This window comes from Maniola hyperantus, chromosome Z (genome assembly GCF_902806685.2).
Source record: "Maniola hyperantus chromosome Z, iAphHyp1.2, whole genome shotgun sequence".
NCBI classification, from domain to species: domain Eukaryota; kingdom Metazoa; phylum Arthropoda; class Insecta; order Lepidoptera; family Nymphalidae; genus Maniola; species Maniola hyperantus.
In genome coordinates, this window is record NC_048564.1 from 12,842,941 (window position 1) to 12,857,799 (window position 14,859).

Genomic DNA, 14,859 nt, shown 5'->3' on the forward strand with positions numbered 1-14,859 from the left:
AAAGAAAATACTTTAAATCAATTACTTATAAAATTTATATCAAGTTGTTAAAAAATAAAATACAAAAATAAATTGCAAATAAAGAGTAAAATGGAAACGCTATTAATTAATATGTAAAGTATAATTCTATCATAAATATTCATTTTGTACCATGAAATATTACTTTAATTATTATTATTAGAAATATGTATCTGTGTAAGACAAATTTGCCCTGGTGTCAAGATAATAATATAGCTGTAAATCTATCGATTTTAAAAGTCGTGTAGTAACAGTTAAACAAAACATTAAATTAAAAATTATCAGAAAATAAAGCTGAAATGCAACGAAAATCGTAGAATTTATTAATCGGGGTCTCGTTCGCATATATCGATCTGACCCAGTAAGCTCCTGCAAGCATTAGAACCATATTTTACTACAAGTAAACACCACGCATGCGCGACGTCCTTTACCTATATTAACACATTGACAATTGGCAAAAGCCATTTATGCAAATTTTCGAAACAATAGTTGTACTATTAATAGTTTTTGTAGTTGTATAATTGTACTTCTGGTTTATGTTAGTTTTATGTCATTCTTTTTTATAATGGTGTACAATAATAGTTGTTTGTTTGCAAGGCTGCAAAATTGTTATTTTGTCGTGAGAATTTGTGTTGAATCCTGAGCGTAGCGAAGAATCATAGGCTCGAGCGCAAACAAATTTGCAGCCGTGCGAAACACACTACATTTCATCTCACTAACGCTAGTTGCTTGATACAAGTGGCGCCAGTACCGTGGAAGTTACAAAAAGAAGATTTTAAGTCAGACCGTGAAGGAGTTTTTAATTCAAGAAGATTCGTTATATGAATAAAAAAAATTCGGGTGCGTTTAGAATTCAAATTCTTAAAATAAATTCAATAAAGCTCAAATGGAGTAGGTATTGTATTATGTTTAATTCAATGGTATTAAAAATAAAAATAAAGTGTTCCAATGGGTCACTATAATACCTACAACAGTAAAGACTGTAAGGACAAAGCGCGTTTCTAAACGTTTCATTTTGTTGTATTTTTAAAAGAACAAAAAGAATTTAAAAAAAATTAATGAGATATAAAAAGATGTAACCGTAGATAGAATAATAGGTAGATTTAAGTACTGTGTAACCGCGTATGAGATAGCGATAGCACGACGTAACGATGAATAACACGACAATTATTACCATTGTTTAGTAGTTAATATTGTATTAACCGATCAACAATATTTATATTAAACGATTTTTATGTGAAAACAAGTAAATAACTCATGAGAAATACAATTACGCCACGAATTCTCAAAGTTTGTTTTGCAACTTCTTGTATGTATTCTTGAAAAAAAAGCCAGTTACACGATAAGGGACAAAAAATAGGTTAGCTGCGTCTCTGATTATCACATTAGTAACTTTAACTGTGCTCTCTTTTTAGTGCGAATGAGAAAGCAAACGTTCCTGCATCTACCTATTATTCTATCTACGGATGTAACACATAAAATTTTACTACTCACGCGCCATTTTAACTTTTTGTGTCAAATTCAGACAAACAAGAGCAAGAGCAGACACTTCCAGAGATTCGTGAACGCTAGGAAATACATACATATTGAAGAAATATTCGAATGTTTACAAAAAAAATTACCCTATGTACATTTATTTTGCTACATGCTTATAATATACGTTAAGTACGGATATTATAAGCGTATAAAATTATATTTTACATATTTAACAAATATAACAAAATACAAACGTAATATGACTATAAATGCTTTGACATATTTAGCACATTCTTTAGGTAACAACATTATTAAAATAATATGACAAAATGCATTTTGAAAGAGCACTTCGCATTATTACTTGTCGTCTCATTCTGTGTAACTTATCACATCTAGTAAGTAAAAAATAGAGCTTTTAATCTATGGCACTTAAACTATTTAGTACTTTAAAAGACCTTGATAAAACATAACGCCTTCAAAACAGCTGTTATGTTTGGTAACCATTTTAAATACGGACGAAAATACGTAACGCGAACGTTGCGTCAAAAAAGATCTGAGTTACTCTGAAGTGGCGTCGAAAGAAGTTTTACCTACTTAATACTATTAACACTACATTGATAAATAAATATTGAGACCGGTAACGCTATCTTCATTGATCGTCTAAAGCTTATCTAGTGATGCGCTCGCATCCATAGTGTACTAAATCCTTTCAACAAATATCATCAAGTAAAACACATCTTCTTTATCATTACTAGACTATCGCTGGACGCATAAAAAATGACAGAAATAACGCATAGCATGCTTAATCATTCTATCTATAAACATACCCTTAATGAGGAAGATGTTGGAATGGAGAATCGGCGAATCATTTCTTTGGAATATGATGGATGTGCCCTTCAAGATATCTTGGGTAGCAAAGAGTCAATATCAGTTAAATTGCTTACGTAATGCGGCCACTCTTTGACAATATCGATAACTTTATCGCCAGGACTCAAAGTGGACATCAATTGTCTGTGAACAAAGAGTTTGTAGTCCTTGCGTAGTTTGCCCAGTTGGACACCCTGTTTGATAATTTTCTCACAGGCTTCAACTTGCTGCTTCGGTGGGGGGTCGTTGTTGAAGGTGCCTATGAAGGCTATGCCTATACTATACTTGTTGTATCCCTTAGAATGAGCCCCCTCATAGTCCCAGCCACGACCGTAGTAGACGGAGCCGTCGCCTCCGATCAGAAAGTTGTATCCGATGTCGTACCATCCTCTTGATTCGATGTGAAATGTCTGTATTAAACGCACTCGAAGGACGCATTGACTCTGAAACAGTGATGACACTTTAATCAAGTTCAAAATACATATTTTAGGGTGTTAAACTTTTTAGAGGTAGTAACTAACCATGGCATGGCATTCAATTTTATATCAAAAAATTGCAGAACCATGACGTTAAACATTCAACAATTTACAGTACGCCGCTGAAAGTATTGTACATCAACCTTTAAAAGGAGATAGCAGATTTGTAGAGCACTGTCTCGGTCGTTGAGACCGACAAAACGTCATATTGGTGACAGAGACAACGCTCTACAAAGCCGCAATGTCTAAAGGCGAATGTACATTACTTTCGGCCGCGTACTGTACTCTGTTGCTACATTACTCAAACCAATGAACTGAATATTTTTCCAGAACACAATATATGGGCCACAATTTCGAAGGACACTGGCAATCACCACAACTTTTATTCTGGACGTCAAGAATTAATAGACCAATGACAAAATTGCAATCGTCGTCACAAATTGGAAACGATTGTGGTTGTATTTCTTGCATTTCACGAGCGCGCGTGGCTCAAGCTTGTGTTTAAATAGTATTGGTATACGGTTTCTGAACTCGTCAGTTATGTTCACATTAGCTGTTAATTCCATAAAGTTAAACGTCGTTTAACTGTCCATGCGTTTCTGAATACAACAAAAACTATGAAACCGATAACCAGTTCAATATTCTATCACTAGATGGGTCTGTTACAGGAAACGAGTTTATTATTTTATTTCGCCACCAACACTAGTTTTATTAATTATAGAATTTTTTCTATGCCAAATAAGTGGCTAAACGCTGTTTTTGCAAAGTAACGAACAACTTACTATTAAAATACTTTTTAATCTAAAAATACGCAAACCATGAACTACCTACTGACAGATGAAACGTCAAGTTAACTTTATGGAATAGATAAACGGCGCACATTTGCCAGTTAAGTTTGAAAGGAGTTTATCTTGCATTGCGTTGTTCAGAAACGCACTGACTCGAAATATCGGACATAAAATAGATAAACCGTCGATAAAAGTACTCAGAAACCGGGCATAAGTAAAGTAAATGTGTGCGTTTGTAAGCGCTTACTCGCGTCTCATTGGTCCGACAGGCATCCAATGTGCTTGTAAACGACATAATCACGTGCATTGCAAGAACTTTATAAGCATAGTGGACTATGCGCCAGAGGCCATCATCGATCAAGAATCATCGATCACTATTCCAAGTTGCAGTGTCAAAAGTTCAAGTTACCAATATGATCGCCGACTTTCGATAGAAGAGGCGAAGAGTGGCTACAAGTGACTGCAGTGATTGCACCAATAATGATAATTAATACGGTCGTATTAGCGAAAAGATATATATTTGACTAGATGATGCCCGTGACTTCGTCCGCGTGGATTTAGGTTTTTAAAAATCCCGTGGGAACTCTTTGGTTTTCCGGTATAAAAAGTAGCCTATGTCCTTCCCTGGGATGCAAGCTATCGCTGTACCAAATTTCGTCAAAATCGGTTGAGCGAATGGGCCGTGAAAAGCGAGCAGACAGACAGACACACTTTCGCATTTATAATATTAGTATGGATTTAAACATTCAATGTTAATACGTCATACTAACTGACGAAAATTTTATTAAATAATTACGTCAAACGATGAATCACGTTGCGGAGGCAACATTTGCAATGGAAGGATTTCCCTAATAAGGGCCAGTACAGAAAAAACTCTATTTAAATTCGATAAGGTCGATATTTACATATCTACAGAACACTGGCGGTATGGTATGTTCAGTTCTGTGATAGCCCTAGGAGTTTCGAAAATTGTAAATGTTGATAACAAAACTTTTTTGGGGATTTACCTAATATACCTACTCATACACGTAAAATATGATTTAACAAATTATTAAATTAACGTGATATGATAACGACATTTCGCTTTATCTATTACTTTTAATATGCTTCAATAAAAAATTTAACACGAACAGAATTCGGTTAAAACGTTGGATGATGTTTCGTCTAACATTTGAAGTTCATCGAACTAAAAAAATAACTCAACTAACCTGCGTATGGCAGTTCTCAGTAGCCGTGTGAGTAATGATAACCCAGGGGACTGGTTGAACCAGTTTGTCCAGTTCCCCCTCAACGGGCTGCGCCAACCAATCTGTCCGGGACACTATTCTCAAATGGTCCGGAGCAATTAGTAAGGGATCGCCTGAAAAACAACAAGACACTTACAATCACATGCAAATAACGAGTTTTGACGACCTCCCTCATGCTATGGTGAACGCAGTGATCTTTTAAGTAAGAGGTCCTGTGGGAAGGGTCGAAAATTTATACATTCTAAATTGTCTCTGGTCTCTCCTGGTGGCAGAGTTCAGACTCTGAGATTCGCAACCGTATCATTATGTGCAACCGTATCATTATGTACCTACTATGGTTTCGATGAATTTAGTCCATTCCGAATTAAGATAAACCATCACAAGTGTCAATTTAAACGTGAACTCTATAATATTTTATTCACCAAAATTTTTACTACGAGTAAAGCTATAAATATTCTCCTGCAAAAAAATGTTAGTCATCTATGTAAGAGCACCATGTACCCCATGATATCAGTCCACAATTAAAATAATGAAGTCTTTATGCTATTTTGTTGCAGTTACTTTTTATAAAGAGCGCAGTCTTTTCGCTGTGTGACATTTAACCTACATTCAACGATAAAGTGATACACAAAATTTAGACTGTTTAAGTGTTAAGAGACATTTCCCTCGAGCGCTCCCCGGCGCTTTCTTACAAAAGTAGTTTAATTTGAATATCAACCAATCAGATTCAATTAAATTGTGTAGAGAGCAAACATTTCATGCAACGTTAGACAAAGAAAAATATATTAGTTTTAATGGTGCTTACATAAAATATATATGTATATATCACACACCTAAAGTACAGAACTTAGACCCACGACAAAATCCATATAAATACGAGTGCATTATGCGAATCTTACTAATATTATAAAAGTGCATGAGAAAGCGCCCTATGTTAGAACGACTCATTGAATAAGGTGTAGTGTGCGAGATCCCTTATCTGGAAGGCCAAATAATACAAGTGTGTAATAATCATCGCAAATTTTGAATTGGAACCATTGTGCAAAGGTCACTATGTCAACATTTAGAGGGAGTACTGAGAACCATCCTGCTGATGTTGTGGGAACAAAGACATAATGTTTATCATCGTAGTGCTACGCATTTTTTGACATCATACCTTGACGTTGGTTTCCCGAATGGTATCGAGATAAAACCTATCTTTCTGTCAAGAAACCTATAGGCTACTTCCCGTTGATCTAGAATCATGAAATTTGGCAGTAAGGTAGGTCTTATAGAAGACATGAGGGTAAAAATCTAAAAACCGTGAATCAGTGGTTACATAACAAGAAAAAATTTAAATGTGTTCATGAACAAATATTGCTATTTTCAACTTTCAAAGTAAGATTACTATATCAAGTGGGGTATCATATGACAGGGGTTTACTTGTACATTCTAAAACAGATTTTTATTTATTTTTAGCTGTATACTGCCCTCCAAAGCATAAGATAGATGAAGCTACCTTTACCAAATTTATCAAATCTCTGGGCCCAAGATTCTTAGCAGGTGGCGATTGGAATGCGAAAAATGAATGCTGGGGTTCTAGACTTACTTTAACCAGGGGTAGGGAATTAAAAAATGCAATGGATAAAAACAACACTAAAGTGCTCAGTACAGGAGAGCCAACATACTTTCCTGCAGATCCGAACAGAAGGCCAGACCTTCTAGATTTCTTTCTCTATAAAGGTTTTACAGAACACTATCTAATGATAGAAAGTTGTTACGATACTTCAGATGATCACTCGCCTATTATCGCTACTATCAGCACTACTATAATTGATAAAAACCCTAAACGACATCTATACAATAAAAGAACTGACTGGTATGCATTTAGCGAGTTTATTACTGAACACATTAACCTAAACGTTTCTCTTAAGACAGAGGGTGAAATTGAAATAGCAACGATCAATTTCACAAACTTGGTGCAAAAAGCTTGCTGGTTAAGTACACCCCAAGAAACAGCCAAAGAACTTGCGTTCCAAAATGTACCTTTCCTGACTAAAGAAAAAGTGATGGAGAAAAGACGCCTAAGAAGAATATGGCAAACGCAACGAAGAGCAAAAGACAAATCGCTACTTAATAAAGCCATTCATGACCTAAAAGCATATCTGAGAGAAGTAGAAGATGAAACCCTTCAAAACAGATTAGAAAATATGTCTCCGACAGGCAATAACGAGCATTCCTTATGGAAGGCTATTAAGTCGACTACTGGCCCGCAGATTCAATCACACCCGCTGAAACTGGATGATAACACATGGGCAAAAACTGACTCTCATAAGGCAGAAGTGTATGCACAATTTCTCGATACAATTTTCACTCCGAACACAAGGGATGAAACTTACAATAATGAGAATGAAATTGATGATTACCTGAATAGCGATCTCCAACTTAGTCTTCCTATAAAGTGTTTTACCCCAGCCGAGTCTCACGAGCAATAAAACACCTTGAAAACAGGAAAGCTCCAGGATTTGACCTTATAACTGGAGAAGTCCTTAAGCAGCTCCCAAAGAAAGCCATTGTCTTTCTCACAACACTTTTCAACTGTATACTTAGGACATCCTATTTCCCACAAGTATGGAAAGTTTCTCATATAATTATGATACCAAAACCTGGGAAAGACCCCTTTATTGTCTCATCATATAGACCCATCAGCCTACTACCTGTCATATCAAAGCTCTTTGAAAAACTTCTTCTATGTCGCATGAAAGCTGTTATTACAAAAGAAGCTCTTATACCAGATCACCAATTTGGCTTCAGACAAGGTCACTCAACCGTAGAACAAATCCATAGAGTAGTTAACAAAGTAAGGCAGTCCCTAGAAAAAAAAGAATATTGCTCAGCCGCATTTTTGGATATTCAGCAGGCCTTTGACAGAGTTTGGCACAAAGGCCTTTTATACAAAGTAAAGATTAACTTTCCTCACAACATTTATACTCTGCTGAAGTCGTATTTGCAAGACAGGATATTCCAGGTCGTAGTGGGAGATAACTGTTCCCAGTTCTACGATATCAAAGCTGGTGTTCCGCAGGGATCAGTGCTAGGACCGATCCTTTACACCCTATACACGGCCGACCTACCCGAAACACCAAGTATCCTTACCGCGACGTTTGCAGACGATACAGCGGCACTGAGTAGTCACCCAAATCCAAAAGTAGCATCCCAGAGATTACAGGGCCACTTGGATAATATTGATAAGTGGATGCGAAAGTGGAGAATCAAAGCTAGTGCATCCAAATCAACCCACGTAACCTTTGCGCTTAGACCCGAAGATTGCCCACAGGTGAAACTTGGTAACGAGACTCTGCCACATGGTAATGTTGCCAAGTACCTTGGTATGCATCTTGATAGAAGGCAAACATGGCAAGCACATATTAAAAAAAAGAGAGAAGAGCTGCGTATTCGCACTAGATCGCTAATGTGGTTACTTGGCAGACACTCTAGACTATCACTCAATAACAAAATACTCATATACAAGAGCTTCCTAAAACCTATATGGACATATGGTTTGGAGTTGTGGGGCACAGCCAGCAACTCTAACATAGAAATACTACAGCGATATCAAAATTCAGTCTTTCGCACAATACTCAATGCCCCGTGGTTTACCAAAACAACAGAAATACACGAATATCTTGGAATGCCCACAATTAAAGAAGAAATAAATATTAATGCAAAGAAACACAAGGCCAGGCTTGAAGTCCATGCAAATAGTCTGGCAGTGTCACTTACCACATGCAGCAGAGTTAGTAGGCTGAAAAGAGTCACAGTAGAAGAACTGTCAAGTACACACTAAAGCCAGCGAAAGCATTATGAGAAGAGTTTCTTGATGGAGTGACCTTCTCTCAACCTTGAATGCACTCATAAAAATCTGATAAAAGTCCATCCAATGACTGATTGCAGATGGCTTTGAAATATCAAAAAAAAAAAAAAAAAAAATTATTTTTAGGCATAATAGTTTTCGATTTATCGTGCAAAATGTTGATAAAACACGAATGTAGTACGGAACCCTCAGTCAGTCTCGCACTTGGCCGGGTTTTTTAGGGAGTGGTCACACCCACTGACCAATCACAACCATAGTGGTTCCTTTTCACTACTATACAATTGTGCAAGAGAGAGCGCTCTATGTTAGATCGACTCATTGAACGAGGTGTGTAATCGCCGTTATTAAGTAATGGTGTGCTTACAAGGGCAATTTTTTGTTGATTTGGCCACTACATAATCATTTGCAATGAGTACTGAGAATCCCCCTGCTGATTTGATGGGAACAAAGACATAAAGTTTATCATCGTGGTGCTAAGCAATTTTTGATATCATACCTTCATTGTTGCATTGCATGCAGTATTTATCCATGCAATTCTCATGAACCGTATGCTTCCTTATAGCATTATTACCGATGGACTCCTTTGTTAGTAATGAATAAAAAATTATCATAAATGCTAATGGCAAGACGACAATTGATAGAATAATGACTTGAAAGCTCTCATAACAGAATCCCACCACCGGAGTATCAGCTGAAATAAACACAACCATAGTATATTTAATAATATTAAACACTTGATCAAAACAACAAAAATGTTGATCTGAATTCTAAGTACATACCATGTCAGATTTACGCACATATTACGTTAATTTGAAAAATTACAATAGTACCCGGAGGCCCTAGTAAAACTTTTAATGCAACTTAAATACGGGACCAGATATTCGTCCGCGTGGACTACATAAATTTCAAACCCCTATTTTACTCCCTTAGGGGTTGAATTTTCAAAAATCTCTTAGCGGATGCCTACATCATAATAGCTATCTGGATGTCAAATTTCAGCCCAATCCGTCCAATAGTTTCAGCTGTGTGTTGATAGATCAGTCAATCAGTCAGTCAGTCACCGTTTCCTTTTATATATTTGGATAGAGGTTAATATAAAATTACAAATTACCACTTAAGGCCCTGTGTACCTCTCAACCAGTTTATTATAAAAGATAATACAATTAAAAACAAAAAGAAAATAGATGAAGTACCACTATCCAGTGTAACTATGGAGTATGAAATCAATGTTAGTGCACAAAACGAAAGGAACATACAAGTTACATAACCATCATCCAATAGTTAAAAAAAATCTTCTTCTATTGCTATAAGGGCTTGCGCTTGATGATAAACATCTATGTAATGTAATATTATTAAGTAAAATGTAAAAGTGTATCTGTCTGTCTGTTAGCTTTGCACTGACCATCTGTTTAACCGATTTTGGCGAAATTTGGTACTTGCTGACATACTTTTTATCCGGGAAAATCAAAAAGTACCCACAGGATACATAGCGTAGGTACTATGAGTTATAAATGTGAAGGCCTTCACCATTTTGTAATCAGATTTCTTGATTGTTCTGCTTACATATACTTAAGTCTTTGTTATATTTTTGTACATTTTCTTTAGGAAGAAAAGCAGAACAATGTAAACAATCCGAAAAAATTTATTGCCAACCTTAGTGGAAAAAGTTTGAGACCTACATTCTACAAGAGTAACAAAGTGGCCAATGATTTTCATATTTGCAATAATAAAATATATATTTGAACAAATAGCTTGTAAGTAAAATTTACCTCAGTGATTATTATTTATGAACTTTATCAAGCAGAATAGCTATATAAGCTATAAAAGCTTTTATATATAAAAATGAATCACTGAATGTGTTGCTGATCGCAAATCTCGAGAACAGCAGAACCGATTTCGCTAATTCTTTTATTTTAATATTCCTTGAAGTGCGAGGATGGTTCTTACAGAGAAAAAATTCAAACTGTTAGGCGGTACGAAGTTCGCCGGGTCAGGTAATAATGTAATATATTATATAAACATTTTAAAACAACAATGACTCACCAGAGGGGTCCATTGTGAAGTCTGGTTGTGAGAAACCATTGGTGGGCTGTTGTTGTGGTTCATACTTATTTTGCAACACAAGTACTGTGGCAATTATACTTCCTATAACTATGAAGCATACTGCGGAAAATGTTATTTTGTGCCAAACTAAGATTTGTACTTTCTTATCCGCTGTAAATGAAATTTTAATAATATGTATTACTTTAGCGTTTAAACTATCAGGAACAACAGTTCAACAGATTTTGATGAAATTTGGTACAGAGTTAGCTTACATCCTGGGGAAAGACATAGGTTACTTTTTATCCCGGAAAATTAAAGAGTTCCCACAGGATTTTTAAAAACCTAAATCCACACAGGGGGCTTAGGTTGTGGGCATTTATTTAAGAAAAATATTTCGTTTATAATAAATAATACTACTAATAATAATAAAAGATATTACATACTTAATAATCTACACATGTTGAGGTTTTTTTAAAGAATATTAGCCTGTCAGCAAAATTAGTTACAGTCACAGAACTACCTGTAGCTTATTTTGTGTACTGAGAATCTTCATTTATATTAGGCTGGTCCCATTGATTCATGGGTTAAGAGACCATATAACTTACCATAACGATTAATTTTATTAATTCTAGTCATATTGCTAGAGGTACATAAATATAAATAAGAAATCATTGTTTATGACAGTCAGGAAAACGCAGGTGACTGACATAGCCCTAACTATCAGCAAGATTAAAGTGGCAGTGGACAGGCAATGCTTGTCACAGAGATGGTTGTTGGAGCTAAATAGTTCAATAGTGGACATCTTGGTAGATATAAGATGATGATATATAATTATTTAAGTAAGTAAGTACTTATAATAAACAATTTTGAGAATTTTGAGATTTAAGGGCAGGCAACTTACAGCTTTCCTGAATCTTTCCATGAGTAGAATGATCACCTCTTGAGATGTTCTCATCGTCACTTCTCGTGTACGATGAGTTCTCTACACCAGATTTACTCTGAATAATTTGCTTGATTGTCACAGGTCCATTGAAATAGGTATTGTTGCCAAATTGTACATTCTCAGAGTTTGTTATTGCCACTCGGCCAAAAGATGGTACGGCTGTACTATGAATCAAATTGGGTGGAAGATTCGATATGGCGTTAACAGTGTTAACAGTCCTTGAAACTTTTTCATTATCACAAATTTTGTCATCACAGTCACTTGACGCGTCGGTTACTTGAAGATCCCCCAGATCACCCGCAACTCGTACGCCGAGGTTTCTCCCTGAATTAGATCTATCTAGTTTTAGAGCCATTTTATTTTTATACATTTACATTTTCGATGTCAAAATCACTTTGTTATCATCTTACACCACGGACACTTTCCATGCATTTTAAATAATGTACAACTATACTTATCACATCAATAAAAAATAAAATAGAAGACTACATATTGCAATAATATTATAATTATTACTGAAATTCACAAAATACTCTCTGAGATTTTAATTTTATTATTTTACCGAATAAAAAAAATAGTGGTGATTATATGTTTAAACCCTACAGACACAGATTAATAGGGATACTACGTACCTACAGATGAACTAGTAAACTTATGATGAAGCCTATATAATGTACTCTGTGAAGCCTACGGATGAAGCCAATGAAGCGTATGAATGAAACTTATTTTGGCAAACAAAAAAAGTGGCCACGGTGATAAGGACAAAACATAATCTTTTTTTCACGTTCTAATAAGAGCTTAAATCGTAGATAGAGTAATAAAGGTAGATACAGGAACGTTTGCTTTCTCATTCGCACTAAAAAGAGAGCACAGATAAAGTTACTAATGTGATAAACAGAGACGGAGCTAACCTATTTTTTGTCCCTTATCGTGTAACTAGTTTTTTTCAAGAATACATACAACTTACATACAAGAAGTTGCAAAACAAACTTTGAGAATCCGTGGCGTAATTGTATTTCTCATGAGTTATTTACTTGTTTGCACATAAAAAACGTTTAATACAATATTGTTGATCGATTAGTAAAAATTGACTACTAAACAATGGTAATAATTCGTGTTATTCATCGTTACGTCGTGCTATCGCTATCTCATACGCGGTTACACAGTACTTACAGTCCGGGCCAATCGAATTGAAAAATAACAATAACAAAGATACCTTTTCGCTAACACGTAACTTCGTTAAAACTTTTCACGATGATAAAAGTTAAAAACACGCACAAACGCCTTCTGGTCCACGTATGTTCATTCAATTTATCCATGATTTAAGCAATAATTTTAATAAAAACTAAATGAAAACAGGAATTCACAACCACAGAAAAAATAACTTTGCAAGTTTTGACGTTTGCATTCTTTAATTTCAATAGAGCTGCGGAGGGACGACATTGCAACCACAGACTAAAAATAAATGAAAGTGAGTGACCGTACACATCGATAATTCGTTCAGAATCGAAAACTAAGCGAGTTATTTAAATCAAGTTATTTTAATATAGCGTTGTATACCAACCCATTAATAGATATATAATGCTGTTTCATATTGCTTTTACGTAATAATATTTTATTTAAATAAAAGTTATACAGCAAAATCTATACTCTATACTAATAATATTATAAGAGGTAATGTCGTTAAGTTTGTTTGTAGGGGGTAATCTTTGGAACTACTGAACCGATTTTGAAAATTCTTTCACCAATAGAAAGCTACATTATTCATGAGTGACATAGGCTATATTTTATTTTAGAATTTTTAAATAATCATGCGTTTAAATGTTTTTACGTAATTCGGCACTCAGATATCTTGCATCACGGGGACGGGCTACTACGGATAGGTTACTTTTTGTCCTGGAAAATCAAAAGTCCCCACGGGATCTTTAAAACCTAAATGGGATCAGCTAGTAAGTTATAGAATAGTAAAGAGTGGGACAGAAAGACAAACTTAAATATCCACAGCCTTCTTTACTTACAAGCCATGCTATTAAGTAGTATAAGTTTGGCAATGTCGCAATTAGGATCCGCCGTGAACCGATAGAGCTACAAGTGTACTAGTGGACAGCTTTCTATAGGCTGTATCTAGTTACACTACGTACCTACTTACATTATAAATACATAAAATTATTAGTTTTTGGAATAGGCTACTTGACTCATATCTAATTTTGTCCAATAAATGATTATTTATTATAGTATTTTGCTTAAGACAACGAAATATATCAATAACAATTATTAAAAACGCAGGATGGATATATAAATCCAATTTAAAAAAATACAATTTTTATTTTTATTTGAAACGCAGAAAACGCTGTCAGCCATGATGTGACGTCATTAAATATGTAAACAAAGAAATGTCATTCCTATGTCACGCGGGGACTAACGTAGTATCCATATATATAAAATATAGAGTCCTGACTAACTTATATATCAACGCACAGCCTAAACATCTAAACAGCTGGTCTTAGATACATGAAATTTGGTGAGTGTGTTCTTTGTAGGTAAAGAGAAGGTGTCCACTAGGAAAGGATTTTTTGAAATTCCACCCCTGAGTGGGTTAAATGGAGGTTTGAAATTTATGAAGTCCACGCGGGCGAAGTCACGAGCATAAGCTAGTTTTTATATATTTCTAAAAACTCGTAGTAAACGTAAAAAAATATCGTTTTCTCTTTACTAATTGAATAAGTTGTTAAGTAAGACTTACAACAAAGTGATCTTTGCAAAAATAAATTTGGGTTGAAGTCGTTAGTCATATAGGATCCCTTTAAGCAAGTCTTTGCGTGTTACGTATATTTATTTCACTGGGCACTCTAATCCACAACTTTCCTGTGGTCTTTATCGATGCGTTTTTTACATTCTCGGATGATACAATAACGATAATTACTATATTTTTCATGTAAACTAGTATAGAAGTCATGTTTATTAAACTTTGGGAGGTTATGCTGTTGTTTACAAATGCATGACGTCAGAGCACAGATATCTATCGGCCAAACATGGCCGACAGTGTTTTCACCTGTCTAAGAAAAATATTTTTTTAAATTAAAGTTTTACGATTTTTAGGGCGCAAAAAATATAGTGTTAATTTTTTGATGTAATAGGACAAATATTA

General features: G+C 35.0%; 1 protein-coding gene across 2 annotated transcripts; it reads right to left on the reverse strand.

Moving 5' to 3' along the window:
* Nucleotides 1–603: 603 nt before the first annotated feature.
* Nucleotides 604–12,321, reverse strand: LOC117995509 (peptidoglycan-recognition protein LE-like). 2 transcript variants are annotated; one of them, XM_034983514.2, is made up of 5 exons: nt 11,670–12,321; nt 10,769–10,939; nt 9,222–9,416; nt 4,834–4,985; nt 604–2,804 (listed from the first exon to the last, which is right to left on the reverse strand). In XM_034983514.2, the coding sequence occupies exons 1-5, from the start codon at nt 12,079–12,081 to the stop codon at nt 2,391–2,393; spliced, it is 1,344 nt and encodes a 447-aa protein (XP_034839405.1). In that variant the 5' UTR covers nt 12,082–12,321; the 3' UTR covers nt 604–2,390. The 2 variants fall into 2 exon arrangements, with proteins under 2 accessions (XP_034839405.1, XP_034839406.1); XM_034983515.2 differs by lacking the exon at nt 9,222–9,416 and having other exon boundaries at nt 11,670–12,320.
* Nucleotides 12,322–14,859: the final 2,538 nt, after the last annotated feature.

Coding starts and splice junctions, on each gene's coding strand:
- LOC117995509 (XM_034983514.2), bottom strand. CDS start 12,081: ATGTATAAAAATAAAATGGCTCTAAAACTAGATAGATCTAATTCAGGG. Junction 4,986..9,221: donor CATGCAATGCAACAATGAAG/GTATGATATCAA, acceptor GTTGTTTTTCAG/GCGATCCCTTACTAATTGCT. Junction 2,805..4,833: donor CTGAGAACTGCCATACGCAG/GTTAGTTGAGTT, acceptor TCACTGTTTCAG/AGTCAATGCGTCCTTCGAGT.